We start from the raw sequence: 15,475 nt of genomic DNA, 5'->3' as shown, positions 1-15,475 counted from the left end.
ATTCCTAACTTCATCACATGAACCGGATCCCTATGAACCACGTGAGGAGCAGGATTCTCCCAACCTGCACACATCCGATGTATAAATCATGTTAAAACACTTAGAGGATGCGTGTTTCTAGACTGCAGTCCATAAATTATTGATCTGACCTACTTTGACTGAGCTGATAAAGCCTCTAAAGTGAAACCTCTCAGGCGTAATGAAGGGAACCAGGCCTGACACTCATTTACACGTTACAGCCTGGCGGTTCGGAGGATTCAGTGATGCTGCTGTTTCCTGATGATGGAGTCTCCAAACACGCTGAATCCATTTTCTATAAAATAACGTCTTCATTATTGACAGGCAAGATCACAAAGGGGTTTGTTAGCCGAGGGCTGAAACTGTTAATGGGATTAATGGTGATGAAGTCATGAGTAATCAACTAATTTAGTGATCAATAAATTAACTGAACTTCTCAAAAAAGGCCATTTGCTGAAAAAAAAACCCTCTTTTTTTAATCTTTATAATGATAGCCGCTCAAACGTAAAGTTTTTACACCACATCTAGATTGAGTTGAAGGAGCTGTTTGACCTTTGATGACCTCTGGAAACATTTAATAATATCTTTAAAATAACAGCGGCACAAACTAAAACATTTGACACCATTAAAGTTTAATTTGAAGACTCTACTCACTTCTTAAATGTCTGATTTTTGCGCGGCAGAGCTTCTGCTTCCGGGTGAGGAGACGTCGCTCAGGGGAAACCGACCAATCAGAGCAGCCTGAGCATAAAGCTTCATGTCTCTGAACTCATTCCACCTTTAAGTTACTTCTCATGTTCAGTTTACCATAAGAGCTAAAACAAACTCACCATTTTGAAGGTGTGAGTGTTTCTGATAATATTTGTTTTGCGTGTGAAATGTTGGGCGATTCTTATCAGTATTCTGGGAGTCGTTACCTTTCCGTCCCTTTTCTGTCCCCATTACTGGCAGGAAATCTAATCAAAGCCGACGCTGCAGAGGAGCAGATAGTCAATATGAGATACAGAAGATGTCGACTGCTGACGCTTTTCAATTTCCCCCTTGTTTACTGGGTCATTCCAGCTCGTGCTGGTGTTAACTTTATTTTTTGCTGTGCAGTGGGACTGAATGTTTGTCTGAATTCACTATTGATTTCAGTAGAACGGAGCCAGTAACTGTTTTTTTCCTTCTTCATAGTAGTTTTAGCTTTTAGCTTTGAGTCAGACATTAATCCCCATCAGTAACGGCGATAAATGAGTTTCAGGCAGCGCCGTTCAGGAAAATCTGTTTCCTTCAGCTGTTAAACACCTTCTGGTCCATTTTTCTGTTTCTGCAGGGAAACTGTGCTTTAGCTTTTCATAATGCGTTTGTTTCATTTCACTCATTTCTCCTTTGTGACGGGTTTAGATGTTAAAACGGCTCAGCTGAGCCCTGAAACACTTTTGTGCTCAGTTTACAAACACAAACAGAAATCTGATTTTTTTTTTTTTATCTGTTGTTTTCCAAAATGACTTTCATCCAATCTGTTAGATTGTTTGCTATCTTGAATGGAATAATTTTTGGTGGTTATATCAATAAATCTGTCTATAAATTTAAATTTTAACCTCAAAGGTCAAAGTTTTCTTCACTCACTGTTTACATAAAAAATTACGTAAATCTTTGTTTATTTTCAAAGAATTCTGAAAAAAAAACACAATTTTGCAATCGCAGCGTTTCAGTTAAATAAGAAATGTAATTAAAATCACATTAGAATATGTTTGTTCAGTCGGTAACTCTTAAGAAAATTCTCCAACTACTTCCTGTTTTCTTTGTCGTTTCCTGCAGTAGTAACATCCATTTGTTGATCATGTGACTTGTGTGATGTGAAAAAAGTGTTTCTATTGCACTGTTGCAAAATACATTTAATTTGATATGAGCGAAAAAAAACACCTCATGCTTTCACAAAAACGTTTTTATCAAAAAACAACGTATTTCCACTAAGCACATTTTGTTCGTAATTTCAAATCAGGCAATTTTATGGTTAATGAAAACACAGCCACAGCCTCCACTGAGACAGAAATGAAGAACAGACTCCTTTAACTCAAGCGGAACTGTGGCTAAAAGATGCTCCTCTTTTCACACCTCCTACAATTCTCAGAATAAAAACCAGAATCTGAATCACGTCTAACGAGAGGCTCTAGTTAAAGGAGAGGCGGCTTTAATGCTGCAACGCTTTAATGCTGCGCCGCGTTAATGCTGCGCCGCTTTAATGCTGCTGTTCTTTACTCTCAATTAACTGACCTCGGCGGCGCCTCATCTGACGGTTTCTGTCATCAAATGGATGAAATGAGGAACGTTGTGTTCATGAAGCTCTTTCTCACACACACACACACACACACACACACACACACACCACACACACACACACACACGCAATCAGCAGGCAGCAGTGTGAAACTGAGCTGTAATAGCTACCATCAATACTGATTTCCAGAGCTTGACACGGCCATCATTACACCGACGCAGCGGCGCTGGGTAAACACTGCGATAATGCATTCTCCTGTTCAGTTATGTTTCAGTAAAAGTCAAGTCTGGTGCAGATGTGAAGGTTCGTTGTCTCCGCCGAGGAGAAACCTCACAACTGAAGCAGGAATTAGAAAAGTGGGTGTTTGCGAGTCCTTTTCTTGCCTACTTCCTGGTCTCTGTATGCAGATGCAGAGTTTTTACCTGAAAGCACACAAAGCTTGTGATGCACAGAAACTGAAAAGAAAAAAATTTACGCTGAAAGAGCAAGAAAAAAAAATCAATCCTCTAGATGGATCTCTTTTTGGTTTTATTATCAGTTAATATAACTAATTATTTACTCACTTTAATTTATTTTTTGCTTAAAATAAAAATTATTATTAGGAACAGAAGAATATCAGTCTCTATTAATAATAACAACTAGAAACTAGAGATTAGGCCTGAAATCTGGGAGCAGTGATGGGATCTGACCTGAACCTTCAGAGTCACATAAAGACAGTTACAAAGTCGGCCTTCTATCACATGAAGAACATCTCTGGGATCAGAGGCTTACTGTCCCAGCGAGATCCAGAGAAACTCATGTGTATCTTTAGTCGCTCTGATTAGTGCGGCAGCGTCTCTGACTAAAACAAATTGTCCAGCTGCAGCTGGTCCAGAACGCTGCTGCTGGCGTTCTGACTAAAACCCGGAAGTCAGAGCACCTCACCCAGTTCTACAGTCCTGCCACTGGCTGCCTGTGGCTCAGAGAATCGGCTTTAAAATACTTTATAAATCACTGATTTATAAAGTATTTTATAAAGTATTTATTCAGTTTAGCACTGTTGTCACAGCAATCTGGTTCTGCTCTGCATCTCCAGAACCAGAACCGAACAAGGAGAAGCAGCATTCAGCTTTGACTCCAAAACAGCCGAAACGCTGAGTTCCTTTAAATCAGAGTTGATGTTGAAACATTATAAATGAAGCAATAATCAATGATCTGATGCAAAATGTAATGTTTCAGTTGTTCACTGTGTTTCTGTTACTGCGCTTTGCCCTGTTGCTGAAAGGCAATTTGATTTGAACTAAAAATATATATAAAATGAAACATTTATTTAAATCAATGTTTTAAAAAAATCATTACTCACTTTGTGTGTAGATATTTGAGGAAATGCACATTAAATTCAGCTTTGTGGTCCCAGTGAAAACTGACTGGTATTGTTGGTGTGTGTGTGTGTGTGTGTGTGTGTGTGCGTGCGTGCGTGCGTTCTGGATAGAAAACCTTTAATGTTCTTGGTCACTGAAAACAGAGATAAGTCAGAATAATGGTGAAGGATTTAATCTCCCTCATCATTACTCAGTCTCTGTGTTCAGTTGCTCCATCTTTGTCTCATCACGGCTCTCAGATTGTGGCACGTTTTCCTGGGGCTCGCAGCGCCAGCTGGTCCTCACCCACCTCCCCCCGCCCCGTCCTCCCCTGTTCACCGAGCTCTACATCGAAGGACACACACACACACACACACACACACACACACACACACACACGCACACACACACACACACACACACACACACACACACACACACACACACACACACACACACACACACACACACACACACACCCCTGTTACATAAGAAGCATTCAGAAGCTTACAAATCAGATTATAATCTCCACAAGCCAAACTCTCAAAGAGGATAGAGGTTAGTGAAGCAGCTTGGCCAACAGGAACAGCGATGCTGGTAGAGAGTTTGGTTTCTAGTGCAAATATCTTAACACTGAAAATAAAGCAAAACTAACTCACAAGTAGCTTTTCAGCAAGAAATATGTTTGTTTTAAGCCAATAATTTCTTAGTATTGATGATATATATATAATTTTAACTTCTTATCTTAGTTTTATCTTATTTCAAGTGTTCTGAGATATTGGTACTATAAACCCAAATAAGATTTGCCCAGTTTGTCTGAACTACATTTATGTAGTACATTTTGCAGAAATGGCAAAACTAAATGTCTAAATCAGGGGTGTCCAAACTTTCTAGTCATACAGCTAAAACTCATCCAGTCAGGATCAGTTGTTGCTGAAAAATATATAATTCATAAAACAATTTACCCACTTATTTTACCCACTTAACAATAAACTAAAAGTTTACAGTAATTAAACAGAATAGTTGACATTTTATAAGGAGGAGGATTTTACAATTGGGGGCAATTTTAGTGGTGGAGTTTCAGTTACAAAAACATGTTTTTTTGTCTCTTTGGGGCTCAGATTTTGTTGGATTTAGTCAACTTTAAGAAATTAATTAAAAGCCATTTTTGGTCTTTTGAGTAAAAGTCACTAAACTGATGTGTTGCTGTTTGCTAGAGAATCCAAAACGTCTGGTAATAAAAAGACATACATTTCCCAGAAGAGCAAAATGAGTCCAGCGACCACACTGGTCAAAATTATGGCAGATGTTTCTATTTTATTTCCTCCGCTGCCTGGATTAGGGCAGCGTGTTCTGTGGGATTACCACCACCCTGAAACATTGCAGTGGGATAATTTAAGCGTAACCAGGAGTGGTTCTTGATTCATCCAGTGGACAGATCTGCTCTCAGGTCAGCCAGCATGATTACAGCTCTGCTGCTAATTAAGGGCTTAATGTGCTGGACGTCCCGTCGTATCCGGGGTATCTGAGGTCCCCTGGTGATGTTAGCGCAGTCAGAGATGCTGCTCAGCAGTGGAGGATGGATATTCATTCCCTCCAAGGTTTGCACATTTCAACTGATTATGTGACCAAAGTTTTAACATTTGATTCGGTTTGCTTTCACACTGTACTGTGTCGAATGACAGATTAATTGAAAAAGCTGTTTCCCTCCTCACCTGCGGGGGCGCTGCACCAAGAACCACTGAAGGAATCAACATAAAAACATTTGAAGACACCGAGCCCCTCATGGCGCAATCGGGTCAGAACCTTTGGCTCGTTTGTGGATTCCCTGAAGAAATACTAACAGATTATTCTTAAAATGTACATCAATAAAGTGTAACATATCTATTTATATTAATTAAATACCATTAAGATGACCTATTTTCCTAGACAAAGCTGTAATTTAGTGAAGAGTGAAAATTGTGTATCGGATTTACAGGACTGCTGGCTGAATCCAGAAATTTTTCTCAAGTGAAAGTAAAAAGTCAAGTATAGTAAAAAAATATATTTTTCAAAAAAGTTACTCAAATAAATGTAACTGAGTAAATGTAACTAGTTCCTACCCAACTCTGGTTTTGGTAAATGTAACAGGGAGAGAGTGAGTGTGAGTGAGTGTGTGTTTGTGTGTGTGTGTGTGTGTGTGTGTGTGTCAGAGAACAGCTGGATTTATTCTCAGATTAAAAAGCAGACAGACTCTGTTTAGTCCTGAGTTGAGGTTAATCTGCATTGGTTACAGTTACTTTTAATTATGGATATAAAACTAGAGAGGAAGAATAAAACATCATTTTATTCATCATTTTATGGACAAATCAATCACTTTGATTTGTCCCATAAAAACCTGAACACTGGATGTGTTTCAGCAGGAGGAAGCAGGCTGAGGGTGTTTTAATGCTCTCAGGAGCATCAGGTCCTCCTGGTTATTGTCCAACAGAAGGAGCTGTCCTCCTGACAGCCTCACTAATCACTCCTGTCATTTTTAATCTCCCTCCTCCACCGTCAGTGTATTTAAGGCAGGGACCTCCATGTGCCCGGCCTGGATTAGACGGGTGAGCAGGAAACTAGGAGGGGCCAGTGGGAGGCGGCGGCGACATGCACATTGGGCCCCATGTGACCAATGCTAACGCTAAAATTGTGTTTTTCACAGAAAACAGATTCATGTGAAGCTATAATATATTTATGTTCATTAACTAGTTAATTTGACGAGGCTGTGGCTCAGTGGGTAGACGTCTTTCATAAGCTGTCGGTTCAATTCCAGCTTCCTCCTGCCACATGCTGATGTTCCAATGAGCAAGGCAGTGGAATGACAGGTTGAATGCAGTTCAATGTAAAGAGCATTGAGGTGTAATTAGAACATTTTGGAGTGCTATTTATAAAGTTACACCAATAATTGGTGTCATTTAATCCATCAGTGGAGAAAAAAGTTCATTGTTCAAAATCATATTTTCATCGTCACATCCATTCAGTCAGAATATTTAGTTTGAAAACATGTTTCAAACTAAATATTTAATAAGCAAGCAAAATATTTAGTTGCTAATATTAAGTTATTTTGCTTGTGACAAAATATTTAGATTAAAACAAAATTGGTAACTAAATATTTAGCTCTGAACTAAATATTTAGTTAGCAAGCTAACTATTTAGCTCCAATCAAAATATTTATTTCTAAGATATCTAAATGTATATCTAGCTCAGAGATAAATATTTAGCTGATATGCAAATTCACTTCATCTTCAATCAGATGAAGAGCATTTTCAAAATAAAAGCTGGGTTCTGTGAAACTTCTGGTGAGACTGAATAGCTCCGATGCTGACGCTCGGTTTTGCTGTCGATCCGTTGGTAAACGTCTGCATGGCTTTAAAATGGCTCATTCTTGGTTTTTAGCTGAAATGTTTTACAAAAGGAAAACAAACGATGATAAAGAGACATGAAGCGATTCAGTCCCTGCACTGATATGAAAAGTTTTATTCTGCCACATGTTCTTCGTCTTCTAGTTTTTAAAATTCTGCAGGCTGAATGTCTAAAAAAGGTTTTTTATCTGTTCAGTCTATAAAGTGACAATAGCAGCACGTTTGTCCAAACTAAGGAAGCAGATAAGAGAAAAACTGCAGATGGAGCGATAACAGAAGTCCAGCCAAGAGACGACAGAAACTGAGAGATCAAATCAAATTCTCAGGATTTGTTCCTGAAAAAGATGAAAAAGATTTAGAAACAGGAGAAAACTGAAAACAGCCGCTCAGTATTTTCACCAGCTTGACGGCAGCAGCGGCTGCATTGAAAAACAGAACATTATTGTGGAAACTTGTGTACTGACCTGACAATAAGTCACCAAAACACTCAAACTCTGCAGCATGTAGTTGATAAGATTCTGCTGAGTCAGCACCATAATCAGCTTTAATGGCCAAGAAATTTGAATATGGTTCTGTTTTGTTCTCAATTAAGACATTTATGAATTGTATAGAAATAATTGTTGGAAATGAAACTTTTTTATGTAAATATATGGATACATATAGTGTTTCTGCAAAAGAGGAAGCAGAGGCTGCAGTCAAAGAGACACTGTGGAGGAAGAGACTGTCCCTGCTGCGCCAACTTGACGGTTTGTGTCCAGGATGTGTGTGGTCTGCAGAGACATTAGCTTCCCCTTTTCTGACTACAGACTAGCAAAAGGCAGGGCAGAGTGGGTAGGCCTGTCATGATGACGATAAATTGTCCCAGAAGTTATTGCGATAAACGATAATGTTGGCAATAGCATAATATTTCTCCTCACATTCTCAAAGATCCAAAATAAATAAACAAAACAACAAATAAATAAATGATGTTGTCTCTCTAAACAACATCATTCATCCAGTTTCTTATAGTTTGTTTAAATTTATCATGCTCTTAATTGATTAAATGCTTATTGCAACAGACCTGGGCATGTAGAGGATGACAGGGTGGCGCTTCATGGTAAAATGTAATTTGTAGCATTTGGAGAATTACTTTCATTTTAGTGTAATTGTAGAAATCGTATGAATTTTTAATTTGGTGTGAAGGCAACAATCCTGATCTTTAATATTTGCTGCTTTTGAATGGTCCAAGATCAAATTAAGAGAATAAAACCAAAGAGGGAAGAAAAACAACAACAAAGCTGAAAGTATTAAACTGCAGGCAGCTTCACTTTATTCCTGCATCTGCTTTGGCAGATGCAGGAAGAGATCACACAAGGCCCTGGCTTATGCACTGCAGATATTATATTGTAATATTGTTGCTTCATCTTCTGTGAACTGTGTAATCTATTCCGGAAGTTGAGCTTAAGCTGCAGTTGCTCTGTGTGTCACACTGTGCCTCAGTCTTTTAATAGCATTATGAGAGCGTGTCTCCCACAGGTGTGAAGGAGCTGCAGTTTAAACTCTGCTGCTGGGTGTGCCAAGAGTTTCCATTAAGCTGCGTGGGCAGATCTGCGTTTCTGCAGAGAAAATACCTGAAGGCGACCTGCAGATCCTGCACTGAAGGATGCAGGCCAGGAGAGAGAAGCAAAACACTCAGATTTAATCCAAGTTTGTTGATTATTTGTCTCTTTCAATCAAAGAGTTGATATTTATAATAAAATATACTTTAGGATAGATTCATACAGTAAGATTATAGATTACAGGCAAAAGAAATATTTAGATTTGACAATTACGACTGGATTAATGGAGAGATTATTATTGAAATAATTGATTAATTATTGACTGGAAAATACAGAGTCTAAAAATATGCCTTTTGCTGAAAGAACAGGACAACTAGGGCTGTAATTTGGCCAAATCTGTACAAAAATGCATTTTGGTTTTAAGACAATAATAAAAAACTTTTGATATTGGAAGTATTTTATAAGCTTCAGATTCATCTGCTGCTACAAATGATCAGGCATTCACCATAGAAATGCTGCATCGTCACATTTTAGGTAATAAAATGTTCACTTTCTCATTCAAAAGTAACGTTATTGTAGTTAATTGTTTAAACGGCAAACAAAAAATCTGCAGAATGTTCCACTTATTTAGCTCCAAATAGTCAATTAATTATCAATCAATAACTAAAAGAATCATGAGCTCCAACTCTAGAAAGGATTGCTAAATATATTGTGAAGTAGAGTTACAGACAGAGAGCATCAAAAATATTTCCTGCCTTTATGACTGCAGATTTAGCACCAACTCTCGTTTTCCATTCATTGCTGGACATCAGTCTCTGTGACGCAGGGTGGAGGTACTGATTGATTTTCTTTTTGGATATAGCAAAATGGTAATTTTCATCACATGAAACAAACCACATCTAAACGTTTATGTAATTAAATAATAGTAATAATCAATAGCAGTGTAGTGCTGAAAACTCTCCCCTTCCTTTGTGGCACAGCTAGCTGATGAGTTAGCATAACATTTGTAATGTCAAGCAAAGGATGTTGTTTCCAAATCAGAACAGAAATCCTGCCATGTCTTCAAGGTTAATTTTGATGTGCTGCTCTGCAGAATAGTTCATCAGTACTGGTAACAATGGTGTGAAATTCACAGTGTCAAACTGCATCGGTACCGGGTGTGCTACTTTTCTGGATCATCACTAACTTGTTTGGTTTTAAATCTTATTAATGGATCAGTGGATTAATGGATCAAACGACAATCTGGGAATGAAATTTCAATCCTCTGTTAATGCTCAAAAGAGCTCAAGCAATCATAAGCTGGTTTTATGAGAAAGTAGTTAACGGTTCAAGCTTTCAGCATGCTGAGGGGAGTGAAGCATTTCCATGGTGTTGCATTAGGTTAGATATTATTCCTGAGCCTTTGCTGCAACCAGCATCAGTTTCATCACGTGTTTGAATCACTCAGTGTCTTTTGAGAATTTGTTCAAATCCTACATGTGCAGCAGAAGAAAAACATGCAAACTCAACTTAGCAACATTTTTACAACCCATATTTCACACATATTTAATTGTGTCCTTTCGCGATTACAAGCAGATGACTTTGTTTTCAGTTTGTTTCTTTTGGTGGATTTGTTGTTTTTACATTTCTGTTACTCTGATTATTGAGCATACTCGTAATGTTTTAAAAGTTTTTATGGACAGGAAGATGACGACGACGTTCAGTAATTGAACTGTGTTGAGGCCTGTAGCCTCTGTGTACGGCGCGGCTGTTTTACCACCGAGCCGTGTGGCGCCCACTCCCCATCATTTTTGTTCAAACGAGCTGATTAGATGAGTCTATCTCCATCGTGCAGGGAGCTTTATGCCTCCTTTGCATCACCGCTGTTATTTCCCTGCAACCGGCTGATCTCCTTCAGGTTCACTTCACTCTGCCGTCTCTGCTGCTCGCTTCACCTTGTGCTGTCCTTCCCTGGAAAGCAGATTCAGCCAGAGCAACGCGGCGCCGTTAGCATCATGGCTGCGCAGCAGTGAGGGTCGGCTGCTGAGCGAGACGCTTTAACCGAGTCCCCTGTGCCTTTAAGGGACCGAATATTATAGGTCACAGTGAAAAATAGACATCACTGTTTGGGGTTTTGTAAGCCTGTCATAGAGAATAAAACTCTAAATAAAAATGGATTTATTCTTCATATTTTCACCATATAATTCATACATTTCTAAATATACTGCAAAATATTTAATTTGCAAGTTAAATGTTTAGTTTCAGAACTAAATAATTAGCTTGTAAATGAAATATTTATATCCACAATATATATGTAACTTACAAACTAAATATTTAGCTTACAGACTACAGATTTAGCTTTCAGATCATTTTCTTAGGAAGCAAAATATTTAGTTCAACTTCAAAAAAGTGGCATTAAAGATCCATTGGATTAGGAAACAAAAGCGGTGAATTTAAAGCTATTTTTCTATCCTTCATGACTTGCGGATCCTTTACTCCAAATGCAACATGTCCAAGCATGACTGCGGTTAAAGAATGACATGATGCAAACTACTAAAAATGCAAAATGCAAAATATCCAAGAACAAAAATCATTGTTGATATAGAGGCTGAAACATTTAATAAAAACATCTGTAGGTTGCAGTAAGAAGAAAGCCACTGTTGACCAAACGAAGCCATATTTGCTCTTTCCCACAACCAGGGACTAAATACACATTCACACCACACTTTTCAGATTTTGTTTTGTGAAATATTGTTGGAATTGATGCGTAATTCTCCTTCCAGTTCATAATTATTTTGTTGGTCCATCGCATAAACATCTAGTTAAATACATCGGCGTTTGTTTGACAAAATGGGAAAAGTTTTAGTGGCGTTTATATTAACAACAACTGTTACAGAAATGAGAAAGAAAGAACTAACAGACTGAAAAACTAACTTTTAAACTCTTGTGATTTAAGCTTTTTGTAGTTTTAATGCAAAAAGGTTTTTATATGAATTTATAATATTTTTCTTATTTAATTGCCCAGTTTTTTCTGAGCATATGACGAAGAAGTTATTTTTACTAACACGCCAGCAAAAATCCCAGAGTGGAAAATGTGGATTTGCTGCTCACAGTTTCTGAATGTCACAGAGAAAATGTGTTTGTTTTTTTTCCTTCAGATTTCCAGAGTACAACATTTAACACCTCAGACCAAAGAATAGCTGCTCCATCTGTCAGAGAAATGTAAAACAATGGCTTCATTATGCAGGGTTAAATATTTCAGCGTGACAAAATAAAAAGCTCGTCCGTTCTCTCATGCTGCCGCTCTGAGTTATCAGCTCAGATGTCTTATTAATATCTGCGAGTGCTGAGTGTGCAGCTTGGCCTGACTCCTAATTTCCATAGAAATCATGAACTATTTTATCTGTGCATGCAAATCATTACTGCAGCTGCAACCAGATAACTTCACCTGCTGGTTCCTTCATGGTTCATCCAGGAGTGAAGCAGTTCAGGAAAAACCGCCAGGAAATCCAAAATAATGTGGCCAGAATATGAGTTTAAGTAAATTACCAAGAACCATTTTCAGCTGAAATATGATCATAAATCTGACAGTTTCCCTTTACTTCATTTTATTATTTTCTTTGTTTTTAGTGTAAAATATAAATATGGCTAGAATTGATTGGAAGGTGATAAAAGTATAAAACAAATGTTTTCCAGATGGTAATTAAGATTATAGGTACAGATAATTGAAAGGATCATTTACTAAGAAATAATTTTATTGTATTGATTATCTGTTTACTGTCCTGTTTTGGAGATGAAGAGGTTTCTATTAGCTGGAGCTCTATTTTAAAAGCAACTCCTCAGTTTTTGTTGCTTTTCTGAGTAATTTGGACTCACCTGCTCACATCTTGTGCATCTCCTGCTGCTCTAGTCTGACAAAACGAAGTAGGAGAGACGTTCACATTGCACCTTCACCTGTTTCCATGGCAAACATGTTCAAGTTCTGTGGTAAAAAAAAGAAAGAAAAATCAATGACAGGACGTGAAGCTTCCCTCTGAGTCTGTAGATGTGCTTGTGCTCTGCAGGGCTGCCAGGTTATTAGGCGGTTTCACATGTGGGATCAAAAGAGACTCGGATGACTCACAGAAAATCTCACCAAGCACAAACTGCTGCCACAAGCTCAGTCCTTAAAACATAAAACCCAATTCTCTGTGCCACATATCAGCCCTCTGTGCTCTGCCACCTCTACAGGAACCGTTTTATTCGCTCCATTTAGGGACGTCACGGCAATTTCACAGGAAAGTAAGGAGCAAAGACACATTTAGGGTCTTAACTGTCCTTCATTTAAGAAAAACAACCTCTGCTGTCCAGGCGCTCTCCATCTCTACTGTCATACAACGTGACATTTCCCTGCAGCCAGTGTGTGGCCTTGTATCTCACTGCTGCCCCCTAAAGGCATGTAGCTGCATCACAGCCAGGCGCAGGATTCTGGCAGGATGACATTGAGGAGGCAGGAGGAGATATTTACAGCAGAGTCTCAGGGCCAAACCAGAAAGAAAAACAATAAATAGCTCGGAAATATGCTAGAGAAAAAGATCAAAAATGTTCAACTTTCAAACTCGGAAATTTCCATGTTTTTTGAGAATTTGACTATTTGAAAAATTTGGGGGGATTTTCTTTTTTTTTTTTGATAAAATATTTTCAAAATTGATCTAAAAATTTTTAATTTTCTTGGCAGAAATTTACTCTTCCTTTATTTATTTCTATTTACAATGAAATAAATATTTATACGCCGTCATAAATATTTCTCTACTTGTGCTTTTTGCAAGTTATTATTCAGCTTGTTGATGCGTTTGTCTATAGATCTGTTAGCTTAAAGCAGGAAAACTCAAATAATTTAGCTGTAAATTATTTAGAAAATACTACATTTCTTGCAGTACTTGTTCTTGAATGTTTTATGTTGATTTTGAAGATGTTAAATAAATCCCCACGGTTTGTTTATTTACCTAGTGGCTTCTTGTTGTTTGTTTTGCAGAGAGTGAGCGAGAAAGTCGGAGGAGCAGAAGGAACGAAGCTCGATGTGGATTTCACCGAAATGGAAAAGGCATGTCTCAGTTCATTATTATTGTTGTTTATTATTTTTACAGTCTTTTTATTATTATTTTTGTCATGAATGAACAAATTTTTTCCTAAATATTTCTTATTTTGCTCAAAATCTCATACAGAAAATACAAAATAGGTAGAAATTTTTTTATTTATGTTTATACAATAACATGAAAATCATTTGCCCGTTACAGATTTTGTCCATTTTTACTTTTTTAAAATTCCTAAAGCATCATTACATTTATCTCACTATTTCTTCTGTCAGTCAGCTGAAATGTGTTTTCTGTCTGCGAATTGGCGTGTTCTGACCCGTTCTGACCCGTTCTGACCCGTTCTGACCCGTTCTGACCCGTTCTGACCCGTTCTGACCCGTTCTGACCCGTTCTGACCCGCTCTGACCCGTTCTGACCCGTTCTGACCCGCTCTGCATGCCTCCTGTTTTCTGTGTTTGGTTTGCAGAGGGTGGACACCACGGCTCGAGCCGTAATGGACATCATGACAAAAACCACCGAGTATCTGCAGCCGAACCCAGGTGACACGACACACTGCACTTTACTGTTCAATAATGTGTGTAAAATGTGTAACATTTTCTGAATCTTTGATGATAATCCTTACATTTCAGTTAAAACGGAGGCTTCCCTCTCATCCAGTCCAAAGCTTCACGCCTCGCTTTGTTAACTGTGAAAAAGTTTATTTTTACAAGATATACATTTTTTTGTCAGTAGCACAAAGTGTTTGTGTACTAGAACATTTAATTGGTTTAATTTTTATACATTATCAATAATTTATTATAGTTACAGTAAATTGTTAGTTTTTAGGAATTTGTAAAAAATTGTAAAACCATATTTTATTCTTTTCAGTCATTTGTTTAATAAATCATGCTTTATAATTAAATCTAAACTTTTACAAAACATGAGTTTTACAAACGGCCTCAGTTAAAATGCCTTTAAAAATATAAAAAATTTAAATATAAAGCAGAAATAAACTTGCATTTTTTATCATTTTAGTGAGGATAAAAAGTTGAGTTGAATCCCACCATCATTATATTTTAATATAAAATTATTCTGTTTTTATTAAATTATGTGGCATTTTAGCTTAAAATTAGAAAATATATCAATGAAAGCCAATTTCATAATTAATGTAAAAATAACAAATTTTGCTGGGAAATAAATTGCCCCTGAAGTTGTTGCGATAAACATTAATATTATTTTTAAGTAATATTATTGCGACAAGGCGATTCGTATGCATTATGTGAAAATATTCTTGTTTTAAATTACAAACAGCAAAAATGGCAGAGAAGTAAACATGCTAATCAAGTCCTGTTTGTCTATTTTTTAGTTGCCGATTGATCACAAACATTTCATAAGTTTAATAAACCTCAGCGCTGTAACAGTTGGTCAAACAGTATTTAGATTTCCTGTTTCTCTGTGTTTTGTTGTCGTCGTCCAGCGACTAGAGCCAAGATGAGCATGATGAGCTCCATGTCCCGTATGCGGGGGCAGGAGAAGGGGCCGGGCTACACGCAGACCGAGACCATCCTAGGAGAGTCCATGCAACGGTTCGGCCGGGAGCTCGGAGAGGACTCCAACTTTGGTGAGGCTGTGGGCCGCAAAGCTAAAAGACACAGAACCGCTCCTCTGAACAAGAAAGTTGGTTTTTAAACTTGACATGTGTTGCTGCAGGTCTGGTTCTGATCGAAGTCGGAGAGGCCATGCGTGAGCTGGGTGAGGTCAAAGACGCTCTGGACATGGAGGTGAAGCAGAACTTCATCGACCCGATGCAGAACCTTCACGACAAAGACCTCAAAGAGATCCAGGTTGAGTGTTCTATTCACAGCAGCAGCAGCTCGAGTTGGGCTGGAGTCTGTCTGCT

The 15,475-nt window shown here is 37.9% G+C and overlaps 1 protein-coding gene and 1 long non-coding RNA gene across 7 annotated transcripts in view; one reads left to right on the top strand and one right to left on the bottom strand.

Annotated features, from left to right (window-relative positions):
- The window catches only part of LOC129351091 (uncharacterized), a 59,459-nt gene that overhangs the window by 7,476 nt on the left and 36,508 nt on the right, over nt 1-15,475 (bottom strand). The window contains exons 3-4 of one of the 2 annotated variants that reach the window (XR_008604694.1): nt 12,398-12,503; nt 10,434-10,492 (exon numbers count right to left, since the gene is read on the bottom strand). This is a non-coding gene — a long non-coding RNA (uncharacterized LOC129351091). Of the gene's footprint in view, nt 1-10,433; nt 10,493-12,397; nt 12,504-15,475 lie in introns of those variants that run through there. The other variant, XR_008604695.1, reaches the window with a different exon arrangement.
- sh3gl2a (SH3 domain containing GRB2 like 2a, endophilin A1) overlaps nt 1-15,475 on the top strand; it is a 34,433-nt gene that overhangs the window by 10,860 nt on the left and 8,098 nt on the right. For all 5 annotated transcript variants that reach the window (XR_008604693.1, XM_055019882.1, XM_055019881.1 and 2 more), the window contains exons 2-5: nt 13,536-13,604; nt 14,063-14,135; nt 15,053-15,196; nt 15,286-15,419. Coding sequence is in view for 4 of the 5 variants with exons in the window: in XM_055019882.1 (XP_054875857.1) it covers nt 13,536-13,604; nt 14,063-14,135; nt 15,053-15,196; nt 15,286-15,419 (420 nt within the window). In the remaining variant the exon portion in view is untranslated. The remainder of the gene's footprint in view (nt 1-13,535; nt 13,605-14,062; nt 14,136-15,052; nt 15,197-15,285; nt 15,420-15,475) is intronic.

Source organism: Poeciliopsis prolifica, unplaced genomic scaffold (genome assembly GCF_027474105.1).
Source record: "Poeciliopsis prolifica strain line A6 unplaced genomic scaffold, Auburn_PproV2 SCAFFOLD064, whole genome shotgun sequence".
In the NCBI taxonomy this organism is placed as follows: Eukaryota; Metazoa; Chordata; class Actinopteri; order Cyprinodontiformes; family Poeciliidae; genus Poeciliopsis; species Poeciliopsis prolifica.
Note: the sequence above shows the minus strand (reverse complement) of the source record. Positions and strands in the feature narration are given on the sequence as shown.